The sequence below is a fragment of the Ylistrum balloti genome, unplaced genomic scaffold, assembly GCF_031769215.1.
Source record: "Ylistrum balloti isolate Yb309-2 unplaced genomic scaffold, AGI_CSIRO_Ybal_v1 Utg370728, whole genome shotgun sequence".
In the NCBI taxonomy this organism is placed as follows: domain Eukaryota; kingdom Metazoa; phylum Mollusca; class Bivalvia; order Pectinida; family Pectinidae; genus Ylistrum; species Ylistrum balloti.
In genome coordinates this window covers 49,857-76,266 of record NW_026782431.1, presented here as the reverse complement: position 1 = coordinate 76,266, position 26,410 = coordinate 49,857, and the positions used below count along the sequence as shown (strand labels likewise).

Sequence of the window (26,410 nt, the reverse complement as noted above, 5' to 3'; positions counted from 1 at the left end):
TCGTTAATGTTGAACATCACTACTGACACTAATTTCAAGTACTGTTGGGACGATGTACATCATTAAAGCGGCCACGGCGATCCACTGAAAAGAGAGTTCCAGATTAAACTAAACGTCACACCTCTCTCACGATTTTATTTACATCGATAAATCTAAATTAAAAAAATCCGGCCGGACAATATTCCGACTCGACGCTTGTTAAGAACAAGAAGGGGTATGGTCGGTCAAACGCTTCTTTTTAATATATATGATTATGAAGTACGGAAGCATTTGCATAACCTTGACATTATTGTGAAATTCACGTGTTGGTGTAGACAAGTAGCTGCTGATGACATGAGAGCCTTGGTGTACTTGGTGGAAATACACTGACGGCCTTGAAATGGGAAAGAAGAAACAAGCAGGGAATCTGGGAAAGAGTCTAATCAGCGATAGATTTGGTAAACGCAAAACTGTATCCCGAGGGACCGATCGAGAAAACTTTGTAAGATTTCATTTTACACTCCATAGACCATACTGCTACCATATATATATATCCTTACAAGCATTATGATAAACTCTACCATATAGACCTTAGGTAGCTTCTAATGCAGGAGGTAGTCGACGCATATATAAACTGGTCCGCTTACATGCTGGACTCGCCACATGTGTTTGTGAATTGGAATAATGATAGCGTTTTAAAATGGTTTATTCTCCATTAACTTACCATATTTAATAATAAAAAATCACATTCGTGTCCACAAGCATCTGTTGAACTCGCAACAGTAGACGTGAGCTACAAGAGCAGTCTAATTTGAAGATGTTAACAATCTAGATAAAAAATAATTGAGTTTCAGTAACTTGATTAAAGGAAATGAAAAATATTACAACACTGGATGAAGTCAATGATTAATGAGAGACAACTCGTTTCTTTTTGTTTGAAAAGCTACACATTAATTGGTCAATTTAGTTATTAAAGGAAAGAATCTGTTTAGTAGGGTTTGTTCCTTCCAGATACAGCCTATTATATTTGTGCATAACAGACTAACTGTCCTGTGCATTGATAAGAGTTACCTGCCTGCAATACAAAACATGGTGCATAACCGTGGTCGTACCCAACATGTTACTTTGGGAAGAAAAGTTCATGATAAGTAACATTCAGTAGTTAAGTTTTAGGGAGTCCATTTAATTTGTTTATTACTTTGTGTGGGTCTAAACTAAAACTAGGAATTGTCTTGATCACATGAAGATTCCATTATCAGACATCATATTTATATGTGTTTTTGTTTTCTAGCTACATACTAGTGAGCTTCAAGATGGGTATGATTGGGGTCGTCTTAATCTCCAGTCTGTCACAGAACAGAGTAACCTAGAGGATTTCCTCAGCACAGCAGAACTTGCTGGAACAGAGTTCACTGCAGGTAATTTGGATTTGTTATTTTTCATCCACTTTTTCAGATGTTATTACTTCAATAGTTCACCAAATATTCTTCTATCCAGCAGTTTGCTCAGGTTTGTAATGAATGATACGTAGCATTTAGTTAAAGTAAAATGTTTCACTGTCAATCAAGGATATAGCAAAAAATCCTGATTTTATGTGAAATGTCTGTCTTTACTACTGTTTGTATATTAGACATGGCCAATCAACACTTTGACATCACATGTAGCATGTGACCATTCATCTCATTAAGTTTGACATGTATGCATAACAATGATATTAAACTGCCTAAGATTAGGTATGGTGGCTTATTTCAGCAGTGACATATTGGTGGTAAAGCTATTTGGATTATATGTAACAGAATTTACTTAAAGCTGAAAATGTGGCCAAAACCCTTTCAATGCTTAGCTTTTGGCTTTCTTGTGCATTTCATTTCGATGAATGTTGGAATACTTGAAATTTACCTATTTGCAGAACGATATATATTACTCTCTTTATTAAAGTTGGCAAAGATTGTCAGCATTCAACTCTAACTAATCACCACTTAGTTATAAGTTTGATAAAACTATTGATTGAACAAGTATGATATGCCATATTTAATGGGTTATAAGTCGCAGATCCAGTTTTTATTGATTTTTTTTATTTTATTTCATCCTGATATAAGCTGCACAGGAATATAAACAACACCTTTCCTTGACTGTAGTGGCCACTATTGTTGATGTTTAATGTAGTGGCAACAGATAACGCAATATGCATCTAACAAACCTTGATCACAATGGCTCAGTGTTTTGAAAATTAATTAGAAAGTTTCATTTTTCACTCAGGATTAGCGATCTTAGAGAATTTCCTTCTTGTGTCATGTTCTTAGTAAATAAACCATGCATGTTAATTACTGTAACCAATTTAACCCAACAAATCTAAATATTTGCAAGCCTCTGCATACATTCATGTAATGCAGTATCTGTTAAGGAGTTTGTCATTATAATATAAAAAGATGTAAAACTGATTATTATCAGATGGTGGGCTATTCAAATGGCCCTTTGTCCATGGTCTGTCCATCAATAAACAATTCTTTCATTGCTATTTCTTGAAAATAACTGAATAGATGTTTCTTAGATTTCATATATAGGTTTCCCTTGGTCCCTAGTTGTGCCCATTTGATATTGAAACTGATCAGAAAAATTACATGGCCAGCAGGCAACAGGTTGCTATCTTGGATTTTCACAATGAAAGTTTTTTATTACTATTTCTTGCGAAGGAACAAATGGATCTCTCTCGAATTTCATATGTAGGTTCACCATGATCCCTAGTTATGGTTGTCTGATTTTGGACCAAATGGATGGCAGGTGGCCATCTTGGAGTTCAACAATGAAAGTTTGTTTTTGCTATATCTTCAGAGGAATGTTGAAATTTCATATAATTGAAAGCAATAACAGAGAGAGGAGGAAAAAAGGAAAAACTTTTAAAGAACAAATAAAGATCAAACAATGGTGGGCACCAAGATCCCTCTGATATCTCTTGCTTATTTCACCCTAGTTTTCTTATTGCATGATGTGTTTGATATGTATGAAGTACTGTAACAGTATCCTTTCAAACTTGGTACAATAGTGATTTTATAAATAACTTTTTTTACTTGATTTCAGAGAAGCTGAATATAACATTTGTAGATAAGAACAAACATTCAGGATTATTAACGACAGAACAGCAACTAGAAGTTGACGAATTACAACAGAAACATAGAAATGTGCTCAAAATCCCAAGAAGGTAAACAATAATTATTATCATCAATATCACAGAAAACAGGAATTAAATGCATACATTTGTCATGGTTTCTTTGTTTCTGATTCAAACATACAATTATTGTAGTTGCCATTCATCAGTGCCTGGTTGTCTCTCCGTAAACAGTTCTTGTTATCACTATTTCTCCATGATGTACTGTCAGAATCTTTCTCAAATTCCCCTTTGTCCGTAGTCTGTTTTTTGGTTTTGTGACTAATTTGAGAAACGAAATGGCTGACAGGTTGCCATCTTGCATTTTGAAATTGAAAGTTTGTGATCACTATTTCTGGAGAAGTATTGGAGGGATGTTTCTCATATTGCATAGTAGGTTTCCTTGATCTCGAATTGTGCCCTTTTGATTTTGGGACTGATAAAAAAAACAAAATGGCTGACAGGCAACCATGTAGTATTTGACTAATGTTATTGCTCTTTCTGTTGAAATTTTCAAATTTCTTACAATGAAAACTTAGAACAAAGGACAGAATGAAAAGAGAAATGATCCAACTTGAAAAGACCAAATGAAGACTAAGCAATGGTGGATCTGACTGGGATTTCTTGCTATGCAGTGAATTCTGATGAACTATCATTACTGTAGAAATTTGTCTTTTGAATGTTATCATCATGCTACTCAGATTGACACTATGAAAACATCCTGGATACTATTGTCTTTGGTGCACAGAAAAGTTCTTGTTTACAAGCAAACATGCTTGAAATTTTATATTTGACAAAATTATTGAAGAAACAACTCACAACAGAAAGATATAAGGAATATTAACTCCTTGTTTTAAAATCATTTCTGTAAAATGCTCCACATTTAACTTAATATTTCTTCTTGGCAATACTTTGGTTTTTCTGTTTTAAGACCTGCGTGGAACAGCACCACAACACCGGAAGAGTTGGATCGCCAGGAAAAAGATGCATTCCTAGAGTGGAGAAGGACATTAGCAAGGTACAGTAATGAATTTTAGGAATTACAAAAAAAAAACATATCAAGAACATTTTGAATCAAAAGTAAAATGGGTCCTAAATGCTCCAGGGATTTCAATCTTTTTCCCTCTCTGCACCCCTGGACTGGAACATGTCATGGCAAAATTGAAGGTTCCCTGTGCGACACATTGTGGACAAGACTAGTTTGATCCTTTGATGTAAATAGAATGAACCTGAAGGTCATATAATGGTATATTGGAATGGCTTTGAAGTTAGGTGCCTCTCCTTTGTACCTTCAAAAGGAGCATATCAGGATGTCATTGGTCAGGTTTTTAGCTCACCTGGCCCAAAATGCCCTGGGGCGAGAGGGATGGGGCCCCAAAATGCCCAGGGGCGAGAGGGATGGGGCCCCAAAATGCCCTGGGGCGAGAGGGATGGGGCCCAACATGGGAAATAGAGCAAATTCTATAAAATCCTACTCCTCCGGTATGAATGGTAAGATTATGCTCTGATTTGGTCTGAAGCACTGTTTGGTGAATCAAATTTGTATAAACGATGGGTCTCGTTTCTCCTGAAACTGTTACTTTGCTTGTGCCTTCAAATATGCCATGACATGCTCCAGGGTTGCAGAGAGCAAAAGTGACCATAACCCCTGGAGTATCGAGGAAAGAATAAAATGTTGCTCTTGTTAAAAACTGGTTTCAGAAAGTTTGATGACTATGAATTGATGTGATTTGAAACTTATATTATTTGACAAGGTATTTGATTCTTTTTAACATCAAGTAGGTAAGACTATTTATTATATATACAATTCGAGTTGAACACATTTGATTATTTGGCAAGACAATAAAACTGAATGGTTGTCCATAAAAAGTCTGAGTATTCTTATTTTTTTAAGGCTATGGAAAGCTCTGATTTGAGTTACCACATGTTAACTTTATTTGCTTTGAGAGACTGTAGTCACCCCTTTTGCCCCTCCTCCCACTATCATTTCTAGGCTCAATTGTCTACACTACTTGTCACTAGAACTCCATACTTGGGGTATGGGTTCACATTGTTTTTCAATGAAATATGATTTATTGACGTTGATACATTTTGGGTATGAATTTTAAAATATTTTCATCTTTCATACACATGCTTACAAATTGCATGAATGTGATAGTCTTTAAATAAGATTTACTGCCACAAGGATCAAGTTCAACTTAAAATATTTCACATTTTTAGAAATTTATTATGTTGATGTGACAGTTCTTATTGATGTTTAAAAGTAATTCTTTTTTATAAAAGAAGTTTGGTCATGCTGTAGCTGTTGTCTGTTTCCCACTTTTGTTGATTAACCATGCATGTCATGTGACTTTCAGCCTACAAGAAGTGGAAGGTATAGAACTTACGCCATATGAGAAAAATCTTGACTTCTGGCGGCAGCTTTGGAGGGTTATTGAAAGAAGGTAATAGTTAATTGCTGGTAAAGTTAACCCAGTATTACACACTATATGCAAACATGAGTTTCCAGTTGTTTTTGTGCTATGATCTTTCAGATGGCGAGAGTTTTCAGCAGAGTTTCATTACACTTTGACATTCAATAGTTTGATTTTTATTCACTTTTTTAGTATGTTTAGGAATTGGCAAATAAAGATACACAGTGAGACTGTGATTTACTTACATGACTTTGAGTTTACTTTGAGTTTACTGACATGACTTTGTGTTTACTTACATGACATTGAGTTTACTTACATGACTTTGAGTTTACTTACATGACTTTGTGTTTACTTACATGACTTTGAGTTTACTTACATGACATTGAGCTTACTTACATGACTTTGAGTTTACTTACATGACATTGAGTTTACTTACATGACTTTGAGTTTACTTACATGACTTTGTGTTTACTTACATGACTTTGAGTTTACTTACATGACATTGAGCTTACTTACATGACTTTGAGTTTACTTACATGACATTGAGTTTACTTACATGACTTTGAGTTTACTTACATGACTTTGAGTTTACTTTGAGTTTACTTACATGACTTGGAGTTTACTTACATGACTTTGAGTTTACTTACATGACTTTGAGTTTACTTTGAGTTTACTGACATGACTTTGAGTTTACTTACATGACTTTGTGTTTACTTACATGGCTTTGAGTTTACTTACATGGCTTTGAGTTTACTTTGAGTTTACTTACATGACTTTGGGTTTACTGACATGACTTTGAGTTTACTTTGAGTTTACTTACATGACTTTGTGTTTACTTACATGACTTTGTGTTTACTTACATGACTTTGGATTTACTTACATGACTTTGGATTTACTGACATGGCTTTGAGTTTACTTTGAGTTTACTGACATGACTTTGGATTTACTTACATGACTTTGGGTTTACTTACATGACTTTGAGTTTACTTACATGACTTTGGGTTTACTTACATGACTTTGAGTTTACTGACATGACTTTGAGTTTACTTACATGACTTTGAGTTTACTTACATGACTTTGGGTTTACTTACATGACTTTGAGTTTACTGACATGACTTTGGGTTTACTGACATGACTTTGAGTTTACTGACATGACTTTGTGTTTACTTACATGACATTGAGTTTACTTACATGACTTTGAGTTTACTGACATGGCTTTGAGTTTACTTTGAGTTTACTTACATGACTTTGAGCTTACTTACATGACTTTGAGTTTACTTACATGACTTTGAGTTTACTGACATGACTTTGAGTTTACTTTGAGTTTACTGACATGACTTTGGATTTACTGACATGACTTTGGGTTTACTTACATGACTTTGAGTTTACTTACATGACTTTGGGTTTACTGACATGACTTTGAGTTTACTTTGAGTTTACTGACATGACTTTGAGTTTACTGACATGACTTTGAGTTTACTTACATGACTTTGAGTTTACTTACATGACTTTGGGTTTACTGACATGACTTTGGGTTTACTTACATGACTTTGAGTTTACTTACATGACTTTGGGTTTACTTACATGACTTTGAGTTTACTGACATGACTTTGAGTTTACTTACATGACTTTGGGTTTACTTACATGACTTTGGGTTTACTGACATGGCTTTGAGTTTACTTACATGACTTTGAGTTTACTTACATGACTTTGGGTTTACTTACATGACTTTGAGTTTACTTACATGACTTTGGGTTTACTTACATGACTTTGAGTTTACTGACATGACTTTGGGTTTACTTACATGACTTTGAGTTTACTGACATGGCTTTGAGTTTACTTACATGGCTTTGAGTTTACTTACATGACTTTGGGTTTACTTACATGACTTTGGGTTTACTTACATGACTTTGAGTTTACTTACATGACTTTGAGTTTACTGACATGACTTTGAGTTTACTTACATGACTTTGAGTTTACTTACATGACTTTGAGTTTACTTACATGACTTTGAGTTTACTTACATGACTTTGAGTTTACTGACATGACTTTGAGTTTACTTACATGACTTTGAGTTTACTTACATGACTTTGAGTTTACTTATAGGACTTTGAGTACAAAAAGAAACACAATGATTGGTCAACATTGTTTGTTATATCACGTGAGAGTCCAACTACTTTATGTCAGAGAACCACTGGAATGTTAAGAGAAGAAAGTTCTGGTGGTTGGTATTTAGCAGAGAGGAGTGCCAATTTTATGGAGAGTTCTGGGAAACATTGAACTTCAATATATACGTTTAAATAATACTACATGATAATAGTGTTATTATTATATGTAAGTGTTGAACTACTGTCTAGTATCTTTGCATATGATTATGTAGATATTAATTTTGTATACTCTGTTGTAGTGATTTGGTGGTACAGATTGTAGATGCCAGAAACCCGCTGTTATTTCGTTGTGAAGATCTAGAAGCTTATGTCCAGGAGGTAGATCCAAGCAAGAGAAGTTTAATCCTTATTAACAAGGCAGACTACCTCACTGCATTACAAAGGTCAGAAAAGTGATTATACTGAAAATGAAACAAAAACAAAAATAATTAAAAAACATTCTAACATTTAAGGTATTTAGCCAAATTTGAAGTTGTTGATGAAATATCCATGATACAGCAAGGCCGTAAACTTTTCAATGTGAAATTCCTCACCATTTTTAAAACTCAAATGATGAAAATGAATTTAGTGATGGAGCCATAACCTTACAGAGTAAATCAGTTATACAAATTGAACAAATTATGGCTGTATGTGGTATGTGGACATGTACTTCAGTAACTGTAGGAGTGAGTAGTTTCTATAACTTTTTATAATGATGTATGGAATAAAATTTATCAATAGGAATTTGTTTCCCCAGTTGTATGTAGAATTACATATCATTGTGATGTATTTCCCTCAAATCGCAATCTGTTATACAAAACTAATATTTGCTTTTCAGAGACTTGTGGTTCAAGTATTTCAAAGAAAGAGGAGTTGAAGTGGCATTCTGGTCAGCTCTGGAGGAGACAGCACGACAAAATGAGGTCAGATAGGAGATATAGACTTTGTAAAGAGAATCTGAGCTTCTATATTTCTTTATGAATTTTCTTTTGTTGATATTAATCAGACAACCAACATCAGATCTGTTGAAATCACAATTTGTTGGTGACTCAACTATCCTTAAACAATTACAGCTTTTACCATTCATTGAAGTAGTGAATGGATTTCTCTCAGATTTCCTTGGCAGGTTTCTTTTTATAACTAGATTTGCATGGTTTGTGTTGGGATTGATTGAAAGATGGCTGTTGTTCTATGTTAAGGAGAAAGAAGAGGAAGGTAAAAGTGTAATGGATGAATTGGAAGAAGAAGTTGATGACAGTGATGATTATGAAGACGAGGATATAAATGATAATGATAAGCAAAGAAATGAAGTAGGTAATGAAATGACGGACAGACTACAAGCAGATTGTGTTGTGAGTGACGAGAACATGCAGAAAGAACATGTATTGGTTGAAACAGAAAAGGATATAGATACAGTTACTGGTGATAATGACAGTAAAACTTCCCAAACACAGCTCAACACTGATAGAGCTACAACAGACAGTGAACAGGCTGCAGACAATACACAGGATGGTGCTATAGGTGGGGTAGGTGAAGATATGGAATTCTTAACATATCCAGAAAGTGGAGGTAAAATTCTGAATGGATTAGAGTTACTGGAAATGTTCAGATCTCTGCATACAGGGAAAAAGTGCCAGGAAGGACAAACAACTATTGGAATGGTAATTTTGTTTTGAAAATTAAAGTTTTAAATGTTCACAGTAAATGTTCAGCATTCACAATAAGTGTAAAACATTAAAATACACAAATTTAAATAGGAATACATGTTTTGTTTATTTTATTATGTATTTAGATTTACAAATTAAATAGTTTATATGAATTTCATGTTGATGATTATTTGATTCTGCGAAGGAAACTCACAACATCTACAATTAGCATTGGACAAATGTCAAAATATTAAACCTTCATTATTATATAACAATGTATGACACCATCTTTGTAATTGATCTTAATCACTGGTGTTGGTCCTGACTGAAGCGCCCAGGTGATATTAGTAAGGGAGGTAACTAGGTTACATAGAGAAGACTGTCATGGTCAGGTGATCCCACACCTCTCAGTTTTCATCAGGAAAGTGATACTAGAATACTGAATGTTGCTATCTACCTTACTATCTAATTACTGTTGTGAGGATGTTAAACACTGTAATAACACAATCAGTTGTATTGTAGATGTTGTTTAATCTTTATATTGCCCAGAATGATGAATACCGTCTATAGCAATAAGACAAATATTTATGTCCACCCATGTCTTTCGTAGTTTTGTAAAGCATTAAGCAAATACTAACTTGTCCTGTAATTAGCCCAGTCCTTGCTTTGACAGCCCCCATCCTAGCCTTAGAGTAGTCATTGCAGAGCAGATTTCAGAATTTTCACTGGTGAAACATAATTATTTGATTTACTTCTGAATTCGTGATTAAGACTGTTTTCTCTGGTCTTGGCCGACAGGTTGGTTATCCCAATGTTGGAAAGAGTTCTAGCATCAATGCTATCCTGAGAAGTAAGAAGGTTCCTGTGTCTGCTACTCCAGGAAGGACAAAACATTTTCAGGTTAGAATTTGGAGACATTTGTTCTTAATGGAATGCATGCATTAATTTAGAATATAATTTTATGTTCATGTCCATATGATAGCATAGATTGTTAGGTTATGATTTTTTGCTTGTAGAATATGGAGTTGTGTTGGATGTAATTATATATGTTATCATTTCAAAAAAGTTTCATTAGAATAGCTACATAATATGAAAAATTCTGAATTAGAAAAAAAAATGCAGTATTAGAAAAAGCAAAATTAAGAAGTTGTGTTGTACTCAAGCTTAATTACATTATAAGTATCAGCATGTTTTTAGCGTCTTGATACAAATAAGGTGTATCATAGACTTATAAGCTGCTCTGCTGTGGACAGTTCTGCTTTTAGCTCACCTGGGCTGAAGTTTGTGTTATTGTCAAGCCCTGGGAATAGGAAATAATTTGAATTTATGAACCTCCATTACTTAACTATATTAGTGTAATAGAACAGGAAAATGCACGTTCCTCTGTTCTGATAATCCACACCTCTACCAATTGCAACGGAGCCAAAATAAAATTCAACACTGCCATACTGACCGGCTCCTTTTACACTACTCCCTGTGGTTTTTTATTGTAATTTCAAAAATATCAAGTCTGGACTTTAAATACTGCAATCTGTGGAATTTTGTTTAAATTTTAAATGGACACTGGAATTTTGAGGCCTAAGAGGCAAAACTGAGGAAAATCTAAAGTGACCAAAACAAAAGTCAAAGTTTAAATAGACACCTTCTGACTAGCCCCATGATTCAATCAATTTCATAATGTTCATATATCTGATAACAATGTCAAGAACATGGGAGAAGAGGACAGTTTAAGTGAATTACACATTTTAATATCAATTTTGCATTAGATAACGTGGAACCAAACAATAAGTTTAACTGCATCTTACAGCTGTTTTGTAGGTTATTAGAGCACTTGTGACAAGGGGCGTTGCTCGAATTGCAAAATTGACTCAATTTTACAGTGTGAAGGAAAATGACATCCCAAAATAGTAAAGTGTCCAAGAGATGATGACTGTATAGTATAATCCAACAACAGCTGTAATTGTCATCATTCCGTAACCAATTCCTATGGAGTTGACAGAAAGTGTACACACATGTTCAGAATTTTTAGACTCCACCAGCAAAAGTGAATGGATTGTTGAAAAACTGGCTTCCTTGTACAAATACAAATGTATGTATAGAAATCAGAATACATATCCCCTATCACACCTGACTGGACAAACAAATCTGTGTGAATTGTTAGTGATGATTCACATTAAATGATGATTGCTAGGAATGGGAATTGAGCTGGTTATTTTCGCATTTCTAATAAGAAAACAAATTGTGCTGGATTTTTGTTGTTACAATTTAAAAACCCTTTCTTGTGAGTTTGTTGTATCCTTTCTATATCTGGCAGTGATGAAACGTTTGATACTCAGAATCCTGTATATCGGATACAAACTGTACACATGCATATACGTTTATTTGAAAGGTATGCAATTTGGTCTTTCACACTTCGATCATGGAGTTGTCTCTCTTTGATCTGATTTCATAATTTGTTATGGGATTTTGATGTTTTTTAAGATATCTCTGTTCTGTCAGTGAAATTGTTACTAGATTGTTAGCACTTCCTGAGAACTAGAAAGGTATGATCTACAAAGCAGCTGATAATTAAATATATTAGTTTGGGGTTTGATCGTGCATGCTCACATAGGTATTTTGCTGTTTCTGTTGACAGAGGTAAAGTCTCCCATGTAATTGATACACACAGAAAACACACCACAGCCCCTTTTGTATTCTGTCTCCCTTCACGCTTAGTAATAAGTGGAAGCCATTTCCCTTGCTTGAACAGGGGTAGTCTGTAGTAGATAATAGAATTGTTTATGAAATGGGTCTGTTCCATGGGTTTTGATATCTCAACCTTTATGTAAGAATTTGGCTGGTCAGCATGAGAGTTATGCTGTCTGACCATCCAAATTCTTATCTTTCTCCTTGCCCATACAACAAGTTTTTGTTTAAGTAGTTTTCTCATATATGGTCATATATCACAAATGACCCTTGAAATATACTGCAATGATAAAGAAATGCAGGGTGACATTATTTGCAATATCTTGCAAATGTGTTGTTAAAAAAAAATGAGAATCTGTCAAGCAACTCTCTATGTTACAGTGCGCGTTGTCCTGTATCAAATGTTGCATTATTTAATTGCTTGACCCTGTCCTCCTGGGAAAGCATGAAACAGGAAAATTTTGTGCACAGCAGTGTTGTGAAATGGAGTTAAACTGCTCGTCATACCATTAGGTAGTCTTCATAGAGACACATTACTTTCCGATATTTTGATTAATTTCTGATAGCATTAATCAATGACACGGCTGACGGAAGTTCAGAGGGGTCAGGCCATTGCGATGATTATGCAAGGTCAAAGGCAAATACAGGTTGCCAAACATTTTCGTGTCCATATTTGTGCTATAGAATGCCTTGTTATACGTCTAAAGGAAACAGGGTGGGCTGCTGACAGGCCTAGGTCTGGGCGTCCGCATGAACGTCACAGCGTCAGGACAGGTTTATACATCTCACACATTTGCTCAATCGGCACCTTACTGCTCTTCATAGATACTCGTCATCATCCTGTCCATGAGAAAACTGTAAGGAAACAATGGTGGGAAGTTGGTCTGTAGGCATGTTACCTGTTTGTAGGTCTTCCCCTTACAACTGCTTGTCGCCAGTGTCGTATCACTTGGGTGACGCACATGCCCCCAGTATATCCCTATTGAGACAGTGGAAAGGGGTCTTGTTTACTGATAAGTCCTGGTTCACCCTGTTTCAAGCAGACGGTCGAGTATACTGACGTTATGGAAAACGATTTGCTGACTGCTGTGTATCAGAGACAGATATTTTTTGGGGTGGATTAGTGATAATGTGGGTAGGAATCTTACATGGAATTAAATCACCATTGATTGTGGTAGCGGGTAATTTAACTGCCGCCAGCCCCTGTTACTCTGGCCAAACTGAGAGTAGCTCTCTTGGAAGAATGGGCCAACATTCCAATGAGGAGGATAAACTCACTCATTAACTCCATGCCTAGGAGAATCAGGGCTGTGGAGAGAGCCAATGGGGAACATACCGGTACCTGGTATTGACTAGCCCACTGCCACAATCAGTCCATTTCGATTTCAGATTACAGATTTCTCTTTCTATTCTCATCAATTACTCCTAAGTCACTTATAAGATACAAATTGTTGATTTTGAAGTTTGTTCTGTATGGATTAATCTTCATTCTTACTAAAGAAATATTGAACATTATACTTGACGTCTTGCCTAGAATCATCTTCAAAGTTTAACCCTGTGTTTATTTATCCCTTGAGTATATGTGTTAATATTGATGATACTGTTCATACAATCTATTGTTACATGTGTGATGTTGGGGTTGGGGGAAGTGGCAACATATCTGTCCCTAGCTAGAAGGCAATGGGGAAATTGAAAAATAATCAGTCATCATTTGATTGGTGATCACAAGAGATAGGGCATCCTGTGGGAAAGCTTATCTAGATGCTGGCGATTACCAAATTAACACAACCCACTGACTCTGTATTACACAAACAATTAGGTTTTAATTATATTGATTAAATGTACTCCCCACCAAGGCATTTCCATGATAAAATTTTATGTGTACGTGTCAGCTGACAGTGGTACATGTAACAAACATGTTGTGTTCAAAGGACACAAAAAGGCAGTTTTAAAGTCACCTTGTCTTTGTGTGGTAATGCTTCAATTTGTTGTTGTAAGCTTTTTAGAATGGCCTAATAAAGAGTGTATCAAATACCTCGACATATCATTAAAAATGTAACACTTTTACTGAGGAACTGATCCATCTTGTCATATACAGGTAATTTAAAAAAGTTTAGGAGACCAACCAGAATCACACATTTTACGTATCACACCTGGTACTGGTGGACAGGAGAGCATTCTGATTTTTTTCCTTTTTTTCTTTCACACCTGACACTGTCATCACACTTGGGTTGTTTTACCTACTATTTCATTGACTTTGGTATGCATTATTAGCATTATTGATTGAAGTCTCACATGATTTACTTGACTGTCCTTATATAAGGTCACGCCTCAATGATTATGTACATAAAATTTCCTAAACAGGAACTTTATGGTCCAGTCTGACTCTACCTAATAAAATATTCATCTCATTGTTCAAAACCAGATGAATGCATACATTAAAATGATTAGAAATGTTCATGGTTCAGTAACTTCTGTAACAAAATGTTGTAAACAATTCTAAAACAGGCTATGCAAGTGCGAATGTTCCTCTAGAAGAAAACAAGGTCTCGGTTAGGTCATTTGTGATAATTGACATATGTTGTTGTGAAATAACAAATTAACAAAGAATTTTGAGATAAACTACAGAAGTTAAGATAAGGTGTTTATTGGAATTATTGTTGAGAATTAAAATGTTTACAAATTGTTTTGCTTACTTATAATGGTATAATATGCTGAGTAATGACTGGGACACGCTTTCCGAAGTCCTAAAACTTGCATGTGCTTCTACTAACATGCCAGATACAAACACGGGAGGCAACTGTTGGTCAGGAAATAAGTTGCACTTTCAGGTATTTGTTACCAGATTAGCAGTAAGAAAAGGTATGTCTACATAGAAAAGAACATGTTTAGCAAAAATCTAGTTTGTCTGGTACCATTGAGCTGGAAATTGGTGGCGATGTTTCACCAGTTGAATTCAGATCCTACTTACTTCAAATGACCCTGAGATGGACCTTGCTAAGAGTTTTACTGCTTGCCATTATGATCTTTATCTTGAAAAACAAATGAACATTCCCACAACCACTTCTGTTATTATATCAATGACGTGTCGTTATAGTATGATGACTATTATGGCCTATTGAGTGTTTTGTTGTAATAACAGACAATGTTTGTGGACTCTGACCTAAACGTGTGTAAATGTCCAGTAAAATAAATCTAGATAAGTATTTAAATATTCTCGGATAAATCAGAATTAGATGTGTATGAACAGTGAATTCTGGCCCCTAGTGTGGTGGGGGCAGGACCCTTTTTGGGAAATAGAGCAAATTCCTTAAGATTCTACTCCTTCTTTATTATATTTGATATCATCAAATTTGGTCAGAAGTATTCTTGGGTTTAGGGGAGCAAAGTTTGTATTAAGATTCGTGCTCAGGTCATAGGGGCCTTAGGAGCAGAGGCAAAAAGAGGAAATTGTTCAAATTCTTCAAAATCTTACTTTCCCTATTAAAATAACTGGATAGTGCCCAGATTTGGTCTGAAGTATTTCTGTGTGAAGGGGACTAATTTCTGTATAAATGGTGTATCCCGGCCCACTTTTCTTTTTTTCCTTGGGAGAGATATAAATTTAATAAAAAAAAACACATGCTATGATTTTGTCATTACAGACACTGTATGTGGACTCTGAACTAATGCTGTGTGACTGTCCAGGACTAACACATGCTATGATTTTATCATTACAGACACTGTATGTCGACTCTGACCTAATGCTGTGTGACTGTCCAGGACTAACACATGCTATGATTTTATCATTACAGACGCTGTATGTGGACTCTGACCTAATGCAGTGTGACTGTCCAGGACTAACACATGCTATGATTTTATCATTACAGACACTGTATGTCGACTCTGACCTAATGCTGTGTGACTGTCCAGGACTAACACATGCTATGATTTTATCATTACAGACACTGTATGTGGACTCTGACCTAACATCATGTGACTGTCCAGTACTATCACAAGCTATGATTTTATCATTACAGACACTGTATGTGGACTCTGACCTAACATCATGTGACTGTCCAGTACTATCACAAGCTATGATTTTATCATTACAGACACTGTATGTGGACTCTGACCTAATGCTGTGTGACTGTCCAGGACTACCACATGCTATGATTTTATCATTACAGACACTGTATGTGGACTCTGACCTAATGCTGTGTGACTGTCCAGGACTAACACATGCTATGATTTTATCATTACAGACACTGTATGTGGACTCTGACCTAACATTATGTGACTGTCCAGGACTATCACATGCTATGATTTTGTCATTACAGACACTGTATGTGGACTCTGACCTAATGCAGTGTGACTGTCCAGGACTAACACATGCTATGATTTTGTCATTACAGACACTGTATGTGGACTCTGACCTAATGCTGTGTGACTGTCCAGGACTATCACATGCTATGATTTTATCATTACAGACACTGTATGTGGACTCTGACCTAATGCAGTGTGACTGTCCAGGACTAACACATGCTATGATTTTATCATTACAGACACTGTATGTGGACTCTGACCTGATGCAGTGTGACTGTCCAGGACTATCACATGCTATGATTTTATTATTACAGACACTGTATGTGGACTCTGACCTGATGCTGTGTGACTGTCCAGGACTAACACATGCATGATTTTATCATTACAGACACTGTATGTGGACTCTGACCTAACATTATGTGACTGTCCAGGACTTACACATGCTATGATTTTATCATTACAGACACTGTATGTGGACTCTGACCTGATGCAGTGTGACTGTCCAGGACTATCACATGCTATGATTTTATTATTACAGACACTGTATGTGGACTCTGACCTGATGCTGTGTGACTGTCCAGTACTATCACATGCTATGATTTTATCATTACAGACACTGTATGTGGACTCTGACCTAATGCTGTGTGACTGTCCAGGACTATCACATGCTATGATTTTATCATTACAGACACTGTATGTGGACTCTGACCTAATGCTGTGTGACTGTCCAGGACTATCACATGCTATGATTTTATCATTACAGACACTGTATGTGGACTCTGACCTAATGCTGTGTGACTGTCCAGTACTAACACATGCTATGATTTTATCATTACAGACACTGTATGTGGACTCTGACCTGATGCTGTGTGACTGTCCAGGACTAACACATGCTATAATTTTATTGTTACAGACACTGTATGTGGACTCTGACCTAATGCTGTGTGACTGTCCAGGACTAACACATGCTATAATTTTATCATTACAGACACTGTATGTGGACTCTGACCTAATGCTGTGTGACTGTCCAGTACTAACACATGCTATGATTTTATCATTACAGACACTGTATGTGGACTCTGACCTGATGCTGTGTGACTGTCCAGGACTAACACATGCTATAATTTTATTGTTACAGACACTGTATGTGGACTCTGACCTAACATTATGTTACTGTCCAGGACTAACACATGCTATGATTTTGTCATTACAGACACTGTATGTGGACTCTGACCTAATGCTGTGTGACTGTCCAGGACTACCACATGCTATGATTTTATCATTACAGACACTGTATGTGGACTCTGACCTAATGCTGTGTGACTGTCCAGGACTACCACATGCTATGATTTTATCATTACAGACACTGCATGAAGACTCTGACCTAATGCTGTGTGACTGTCCAGGACTACCACATGCTATGATTTTATCATTACAGACACTGTATGTGGACTCTGACCTAATGCTGTGTGACTGTCCAGGACTAACACATGCTATGATTTTATCATTACAGACACTGTATGTGGACTCTGACCTGATGCTGTGTGACTGTCCAGGACTAACACATGCTATGATTTTGTCATTACAGACACTGTATGTGGACTCTGACCTAATGCTGTGTGACTGTCCAGGACTACCACATGCTATGATTTTATCATTACAGACACTGTATGTGGACTCTGACCTAATGCTGTGTGACTGTCCAGGACTAACACATGCTATGATTTTGTCATTACAGACACTGTATGTGGACTCTGACCTAATGCTGTGTGACTGTCCAGGACTTACACATGCTATGATTTTATCATTACAGACGCTGTATGTGGACTCTGACCTAATGCAGTGTGACTGTCCAGGACTACCACATGCTATGATTTTATCATTACAGACACTGTATGTGGACTCTGACTTAATGCTGTGTGACTGTCCAGGACTTACACATGCTATGATTTTATCATTACAGACACTGTATGTGGACTCTGACCTAATGCTGTGTGACTGTCCAGGACTAACACATGCATGATTTTATTATTACAGATGCTGTATGTGGACTCTGACCTAATGCTGTGTGACTGTCCAGGACTATCACATGCTATGATTTTATCATTACAGACGCTGTATGTGGACTCTGACCTAATGCTGTGTGACTGTCCAGGACTTGTCTTCCCTTCGTTTGTTTCTACAAAGGCAGAATTAGTGGTAAATGGAATTCTGCCTATTGATCAGATGCGTGACCATGTACCTCCTACCTCTCTTGTATCCTTGTGAAAGTCAGCATCCCTGAGTGATGAAACATCTCGTTAGATCAGTCATTAGGCCTAAAATCATTATTGATGACAATATAACAGAACTTCCCAGCGACCATTGTAAGGAATTTACCTATACATGCATATATATGTTGTAAGACCAACTAGAGTTATGACTGGCTAAATGTTACTGTTGTTTCCAGGGTGAAGACCTTATGGGGTTTAATGTAATTGTGATGCCTCCAAAGTGATACTTAAGGTAGCCTTAACAGTATTGCTAAATTAGATCCTTTATCAGTCTAATAAATTGCTATTTTCAGTTAAGTTTGCAAATGTGAATAAAATAATCTTGAAGTCATTACCATAAGCATATGAAATTTATGAAATTCTTCTCATATTTCTATCAAACTTGCCAGAGGTTTAATTAAATATAAAAATGGAAGACTTGTTTCATCAATTTTACATGAATGAATTGAATATTGTGTGTGATCCTGATTAAAGCACATAGCTGTTGTATGTGTGATTACTTTCATACCTTAATATTGTTTAAGCATATAATTTGTATTTGTTTTTGCAAGGTTTAACATCCTTGCAACAGCCAGTATCATATTTGTGAACATTAATTTTTTTTCTTTTTTAAATCTTGTCTTTTTAGTTTTTTTTAACACTAAGTTTAACCTTTTTTGCAACAGCCAGTGTCATATGTGGACATTGCATATAAACTCATTTAATATGACCTATTTAGACACCAGGAGATGGTCAAACAAATGATATCATGTAAACAGGATAAATGCTTTATGATTCCACAATAAAGACATTTAAGGTGAGGTAGAGCTAATATTTCTGAAGGGAAGACATGTTGTACTGTAGAAACTTAAAAATAACAAGCAACTTTTTTTTCTTCAATGGTAAGCAATTTCAGGTTTATTTAGCAAGAAAAATGATAACTCATGTCCTGAATAACATAGTATGTATACTGTATCCATGTAATACGTAATTACATAGATTACAAGGGAAGGCACATTTTTTCATTAATTTTCTAGCTCACCAGAGGCTTGCTAAAATGAAACAGTTATCAATTTTATATGAAATTTGAAATCTTTTTAATTGGCTTTGAAAGCTTGCAAGTCAGCATTAATTTAATGATCAAACATTTTGTTCTTAAATCTTATAAATAACTTAATCGTATGAACCAGTATACTCTGATAAATGATGTTTTATCTTTCACTTTGACCCCAAATATTACATTACAGTGCAGTAGAAATGTTTTCGTAATCCAGTGATAAGCCCACCCCATTTCTTTGAATAAAAAACAGAAGTATATAGGCTTCCTAGGGCATATTGTAGGGGAAATATGGTATACATTTTAAGGAGTTTTCTTAAAATTGTAATAATCAAATATTGAATGGAATCTTGTATCTGCAGCATCAAATCTTATTTTAAAATCCTGAGGATCCTGAAATCTAAAAGTACATTGTATTGGGAAACTAAGTAATATCCCTGAATGGCATAAAGTTGTTTCTCTAATGATTAGAGGTGATTAGAAGTGAAATGTATTGGAAGGTGATTTGTCACGAATATTTTATTTCTGATCGAAGATGACTTAGCCAGAAGTCTCTAGTTTGTTTTTACTTTAAATGACCATCAAAACATGCTCCAATTATATCTGTATATTTTATGGTGTTGAGATAACAGATATCACAATATTTCAAAATGAGCTTCATTGTTTAAAATGTTTCCAAAAATGTATTAAGAAAAATGGGCATATTGAGACTGTCATTTTCAGTGTTTTCATCTGACATTCTAATCCTAAAACATCAATGTTCAGTTTTATGAACATGTTGAGAAATACATTATTCAATATCCTTGACTAAAGCAAGGTTTGTCAACTGATCCCAAAACAAATACTGGAAGAGACCTACTCCATTAACCTGCCTGAACCAGCAGAAGGGGAGGACCCAAACCGATGTCCAACAGCTGGAGAACTCCTCAATGTTTATGGATGTAAGTCCCTCTGTTAGCTTTTTATCAGGTCTGTAGATTCAGGATTTTTGCAGAGTTGCTCAATCAATATCTATCAGAATTTAACTGATGTGATCATCAATTATGTCACTATATATATATTGTATAAACTACTTTATATAACTTGCTAATTCATTTTGTGCTAACTATTTGCTGTTTTAAAAAATCAACCATTTCCTAATCTCTATAATAGACATGCGAGGCTACATGACCGCCAATGGACTCCCCGACTGTCCCAGAACATCAAGATATATCCTGAAGGATTTTGTCAATGTAAGTAAGCAGATGGAACTTGCTGATCTAATGTTGGTTATGACCATTATGATTCCGAGTGTAACACAAGAACATGAAAATTCTGTGTCTTATCTTGATGTAAACCTGAAAATGTACCTTAATTAGAAATTTATGTGAACACTTTAATACATTGAGGCATTTAGATTGAGAACAGGTGTGACTCTGATTGAAAATTTATTCATGCGGCCAATTTTTATTCAAAAGTACATGACAGTATAGTGTGTTACATTGTGAGTTACTGTCTACAACAGATAATATGCTATAGAAACACTAACACATATCAATTTTTTGCTCTAACATAACGTCTGAGGCCACAAGACACCTACGGAAATTCCAAATATCCAGGCAGTGCATAAAACATTTCTTACATTTTAAAAAAGATATGATGAAACAAACTAATTGTTTTTATCTAAGATCTACTCACATTAATGTTTTTTTTTACTCAAGAAGGATTTTGTGTTGATAAAAAAGAGTTAGGATCATATGTGCTTTGACATAGGGTAATGGTATTGTTGTATTTTGTAATAATGTCAAATGATTCTTCAAAATATGAGATTTAGCTTTTTGAAATATCTAGATAAATTAAAATCACGCTTAATTAAATGTCTTGTTCATTTTTGACATTACTTGTTTGTATACAGGGAAAGCTTCTCTACTGCAATCCTCCACCAGATGTAGATGTTGAGACATTCAAGCCGACTCGCACGACCTTTATCGCAACGAAAAGAGCCCCAGATAGTGTAAGACAGATCTAACTTTGATAATTCATGTTTGTAAACTATTAAATCTGTCCAAGAGAAGGAAATATTAAGAATGGTTTTCCTATACAGACAAATGATAGATATAGTAATCTTTCTAATACATTGTCAGTCTATAAGTCCTGATGAAAAATTCAACACAGTCACAAAAACAATTAGACACGTAGTAGTTACCATGGTATCAATGTAAAATGAAGAATTGATGTGATTTTTATTTCATGACATCCCAAAGTATCATTTGAAATTTATGGACCATTCCTAATGGCTGTAATAGGTCTGATATATAATGAAAAATTAAATTGACTACATGCGAATCCAGTATGAACCCAACTAGTAATGCACTCTTGTCTAATTAGATGTGCCACTTTACAAATCAATATGGAATCTTCTACTTCTTTCTCTAATTTCAAGTTACCTCCTAATTGACCCCCCTGGGGCTAAAGGACCGGACCCAATGGGGAAAGTCTATCAATTTCTTTAAGAATCTATTTTGTTATTCAGAAAATCCATAATAATGTCCAGATTTGGTCTGAAGCATGCTTGGGTGGTGGAAAATCAGTTTTTTTGTAAATAGTGGGTCTGACCACCTGCTGGGTTCAGAGGGTTGGGTCCAAAGGAGAAATCTTTTTTGTTTCTTTAAAATATATCATGTTCTTCTTGAAATGCAGGATATTGTACAATATTTAGTCTGCAGCATGCTTATGTGAAGAGAAATCATATTTGTATAAACAGTTGGTCTTGGGTTCCTGGGACAGGAAGTGCAGGGCCCTATAGTGAAAATCAATGAATTTCTTTGTAATTTGTCTTGTTCTTCAGAAATCTCAGAATAATAGCCAAAAATTAACCTGAAGTGTGATTGGGTGAAAGGGAAATCAGTTTTGTATAAATGGAGAGTGTGAACCCCTCTTTGGATTTTGCAAATATTTGGTCTAAAACATTCGTGGATGAAAAGGAATCAGTTTTGTATAAATGGTGGGTCCCAGGGCCCCTTAAGACAAAAGGGCCAGACCCAATGGGGGAAATAGAGTAATTCTTCAAAGTCCTACTCCTTCTGTAGGAATCATTGGATTTTACTTATGTTTGGTTTGAAGCATCGTTTGGTGAAGAGAATTCAGTTTTGTATAAATCTAGGGTGTCTGTCCTTTGAGGAAATAGAGCAAATTCTTTAAAATCCTTCTTCTGTAGTAATATCTGGGTGCTATCCCCATTTGGCCTGAAGCATGTTTGGGTGAAATTTTTTTTATAATTTTTTTATAAATAGTAGATCTCAGCCCCCTAGGGTTGAAGGGGTAGGGCCCAATAGCAGAAATAGGGCAAATTCTTTAAGATCATTCATTTTACATGTATGTAGGAATACTTTGATTCTTTTCCAAAATGATCTGAGACATGCTTGGAAGATGGGGATCAATTTTGTATTAACAGTGAGTTCCAACTGTTTGGGGCAGGAGGGGTGTGGACAGATAGTGTAAATAGAGCAAGTTCTTTAAAATCCTTCTTCTCTTGCAATTGAAGACATTCTTGGTGACGTGAACTTTTTGGTACAAACATCTTATCTCCTTTTGGAGGAGAGTCTGTTACAGGGAAATGGATGAAAGTTATTTTGCCTTTAGTTTCGATTGATCAATTTCAGCAAACTAAACCAGGTATTCGATGCAGGTCCAATGGGCCTCTTGTTTAATGAAACAACATCTAAATAACCTAAACCATATTTGGCTGAAAGGCTCCTTGGAAAAAGCCTGACATACTTTGTGAAAAAATGACCTTGACACTTATTCAAGGTCACATTTGTAAATACCTTCAAATGACAATTTTTGAGTAGCCAAAAGTCCTAGTTTTATGATATTTGGCTAATACGTTTCTGGGACAAAGCCTGACAAATTTTGCACAACAGAAATTACCTTGACCTATCCACAGGTGTGAAGATTTTCCAAACCATCATTCAATTTCTGGCAGATAAAAGAATAGACTTTAAAGTTTATCAATTAGAATGAGGATATTTGCTTGGTAAGTTACTGGGACGAAGCCCAATAAAGTTACACCTTGACACATGTTCAAGGTGACGAGTCAAAAATGGAAATCCCTTCAGATAGTTTCTGATTTACCAACACTGTCATGTAAAAGGACTTATTTTGAAAAGTATTGAATACCAGGTGAGTAATGTAGAACCTTTGGACCTTTTGTTGTCATTTCAGTTATAAATTTGATTCCGGTACTAAATTCTTTTACACTGAATATAGTTTATTTTCTTTTCAGACACCACTGTCAGTTCCCAACAGACTGGACAGGGAGTTTTTTGCCAAAGTAAGTGTATAAACACAGCAATCAGGTTTTTGTTTTTCAAATGGAATTTTTTCATCTAGTTTGTTGTTGTACAGAGGAATATAGTAATCTATAGAACAGACAACATCAGTAGTCAAATCTTTATATTGTAGATATCTAAAAATCATTTCATTTGAAAATAAATCAGATTAACTTGTAGTTTACTGGTTTTATTTTATGTTTTTTTTTCATTTAAATTACTCTAATTTTTCTACTCTTGTCATTAATTTGTGACATAGAATTTTATTGTGTTGTCCACAAAAACTTTATTGTCCTAAGATCTCCTTCCACATTTTGCTTCTTTCAAACTTGGTAAACTTAATTTCCATGACAGGAACTTGTATTTCCCTGAGGAGTTTGATTTGCATGACTTTATCTAAAAGAGTTACAGTCCTCAAGTTTTTAAACAGTTAATCTTATTTTTTTTTGTACATATCATCAAAACATTAATATAACATTGTTTCTAGAATTTTCACTCAATATTATCATTTCCATATTTATTTTTGTTTTTACCATAGTAAGTCGTAAGTATTGTTCACCCTACTCTCCTGTTATGTTGACAATTATATAATCTTACTTTTCTCCAGAAATTAGATTATAATGCTGGATACCGTAACTATTGAATTTTGTGATTTTGATGTACAAATTGATGTTCAATTTTTGTACCATATATATGGTGAGATCAAAGGTCATAACTTTGTCTCTTGATCTTTTTATTAAAATATGGAATTTCTGCTTAGTCTTTAAAATGAGTGGCAGTGTAGTGACTTCATCACACAAAACACAGAGCTTTTAGTAATTAAATCGTTTTAGACTACAGGACTATCAGATGTGTTGTAAAAACAGGCCGTCCAAGTCATTAGACATTGTGTTACTGGACTGTTGTACAAGTTATTGGGGTTGATAAATTAGGTTTCCATTTTTCATTGATCATTTTCAAGCATCCTGGAAGTTTTAGTGGTGAAACGTATTTTTATTATAATTTTGCTTTTTACATTTGATTGATTTGCTTATCAAAATTTCAGGCTGAACCAAAGATTCATGCTAAAGGCAGCAGCACTGTGAGAAACTATGTACGGATTGAAGGTCTAACACAAGTAGGAGCTGGTGAGTCGAGTCGCACCTCTTCTCCGTATGGCAGCATGCAGACTCTGGTGGTGGAAAAACCATGGAAAAAACATCACAATAGAGGAAAAAAGGAGAAACTACGTAAAACCTTCAGTCATCTTGATGATGTGGGAAAATACTAAAACAAAAGACTGAAATGGAGAGAGTAATTAATGATGCTGAAAAGATTGGGCAGTCCGAGTCATTCACATAGTAATCTACTTTTTACCTGGCTGATGAAGACAGATTTATACTTGGCAGTCTTGTAGGGTTGATGGGTCAAACACCTGTAGTAAGATTGCTGGTACCATTTTTTTCTAAAACTGGACCATTTCTGACACTTTAAATTCAAATATATTTTTTGTTTTGTAGTCAGTAAATTTACTTCTATTTTGCGATCTAAATTAATGATCAACTTTCTGATGATGGCCTTGTGTTATGTGGCAGCCTTAATGAGTGCCAAGACCTGGTGGATAAAGAATTAACAATGATAACATACAGTGTGTAATGTGAAAAATGAATGTTGTTTATTGCTGTTGTAATTTTAAGTCCATCAGGTCCAAAGACCTGATAAGCTTATGCCATACTGCAGATATTCATTGCATGTCCATCCATTAACTTTTTCTACAAATTGCTAATGGTCATGGACTATTGATCAGATTATGCCCAAATTTGGTCTGAAACACTAGGTCTCTGGCCCCTTGGTAAAGAGTGGCAGGGTGCAAAATGGGAAATTTCAATTTTCTAAAATCCTTTGCTCCTGCAGGAATGGTTGAATTTCGCAAAAAACAATAATTTGATCTGAAACATTTTTGTATGAAGGTGAATCAGTTTTGCCCAAGGAGTTGGTCTCTGCCTCCTGAGACAGGAGAGACTGGTCCAATCGCGGGAAATAGAGCAGATTCTGTCACTATTTGATAGAAAGCATGATTGATGTGGCTGATCCATCTGAGGACAGAGGAGTGGGTCCCATTACACATTGTACATGTGTGTAAGTGTGTGTGTTATATAACTCCCTTTCAGAACATACGTCTGTTGGTTGGTATAAGTTGACTCTCAAACAACAGTTCTAGTATCTGGTAAAATTGATTGTTATGTTTATATAACTAAACATACGTATGGTCTGTATAACACTAAAAAGTCATAGTGTTTATGTAACTTGTTTCATCTGGTTGAGTGTGTGTTTATATAACTCCCCAACATACGTCCGGTTGAGTGTGTGTTTATATAACTCCCCAACATACGTCTGGTTGAGTGTGTGTTTATATAACTCCCCAATATACATCTGGTTGAGTATGTATTTATATAACTCCCCAACATACGTCTGGTTGAGTGTGTGTTTA

General features: G+C 35.3%; 1 protein-coding gene across 1 annotated transcript; it reads left to right on the top strand.

The window, feature by feature from the left end:
* Nucleotides 1-301: 301 nt before the first annotated feature.
* Nucleotides 302-26,033, top strand: LOC132557818 (large subunit GTPase 1 homolog). Its single transcript, XM_060222345.1, has 15 exons — nucleotides 302-481; nucleotides 1,271-1,397; nucleotides 3,058-3,178; nucleotides 4,056-4,142; nucleotides 5,482-5,568; nucleotides 7,946-8,089; nucleotides 8,524-8,608; nucleotides 8,885-9,346; nucleotides 10,130-10,231; nucleotides 18,434-18,577; nucleotides 20,448-20,571; nucleotides 20,783-20,862; nucleotides 21,525-21,623; nucleotides 23,895-23,942; nucleotides 24,986-26,033. The coding sequence occupies exons 1-15, from the start codon at nucleotides 380-382 to the stop codon at nucleotides 25,208-25,210; spliced, it is 2,037 nt and encodes a 678-aa protein (XP_060078328.1). The 5' UTR covers nucleotides 302-379; the 3' UTR covers nucleotides 25,211-26,033.
* The last annotated feature ends 377 nt before the right edge of the window (nucleotides 26,034-26,410 follow it).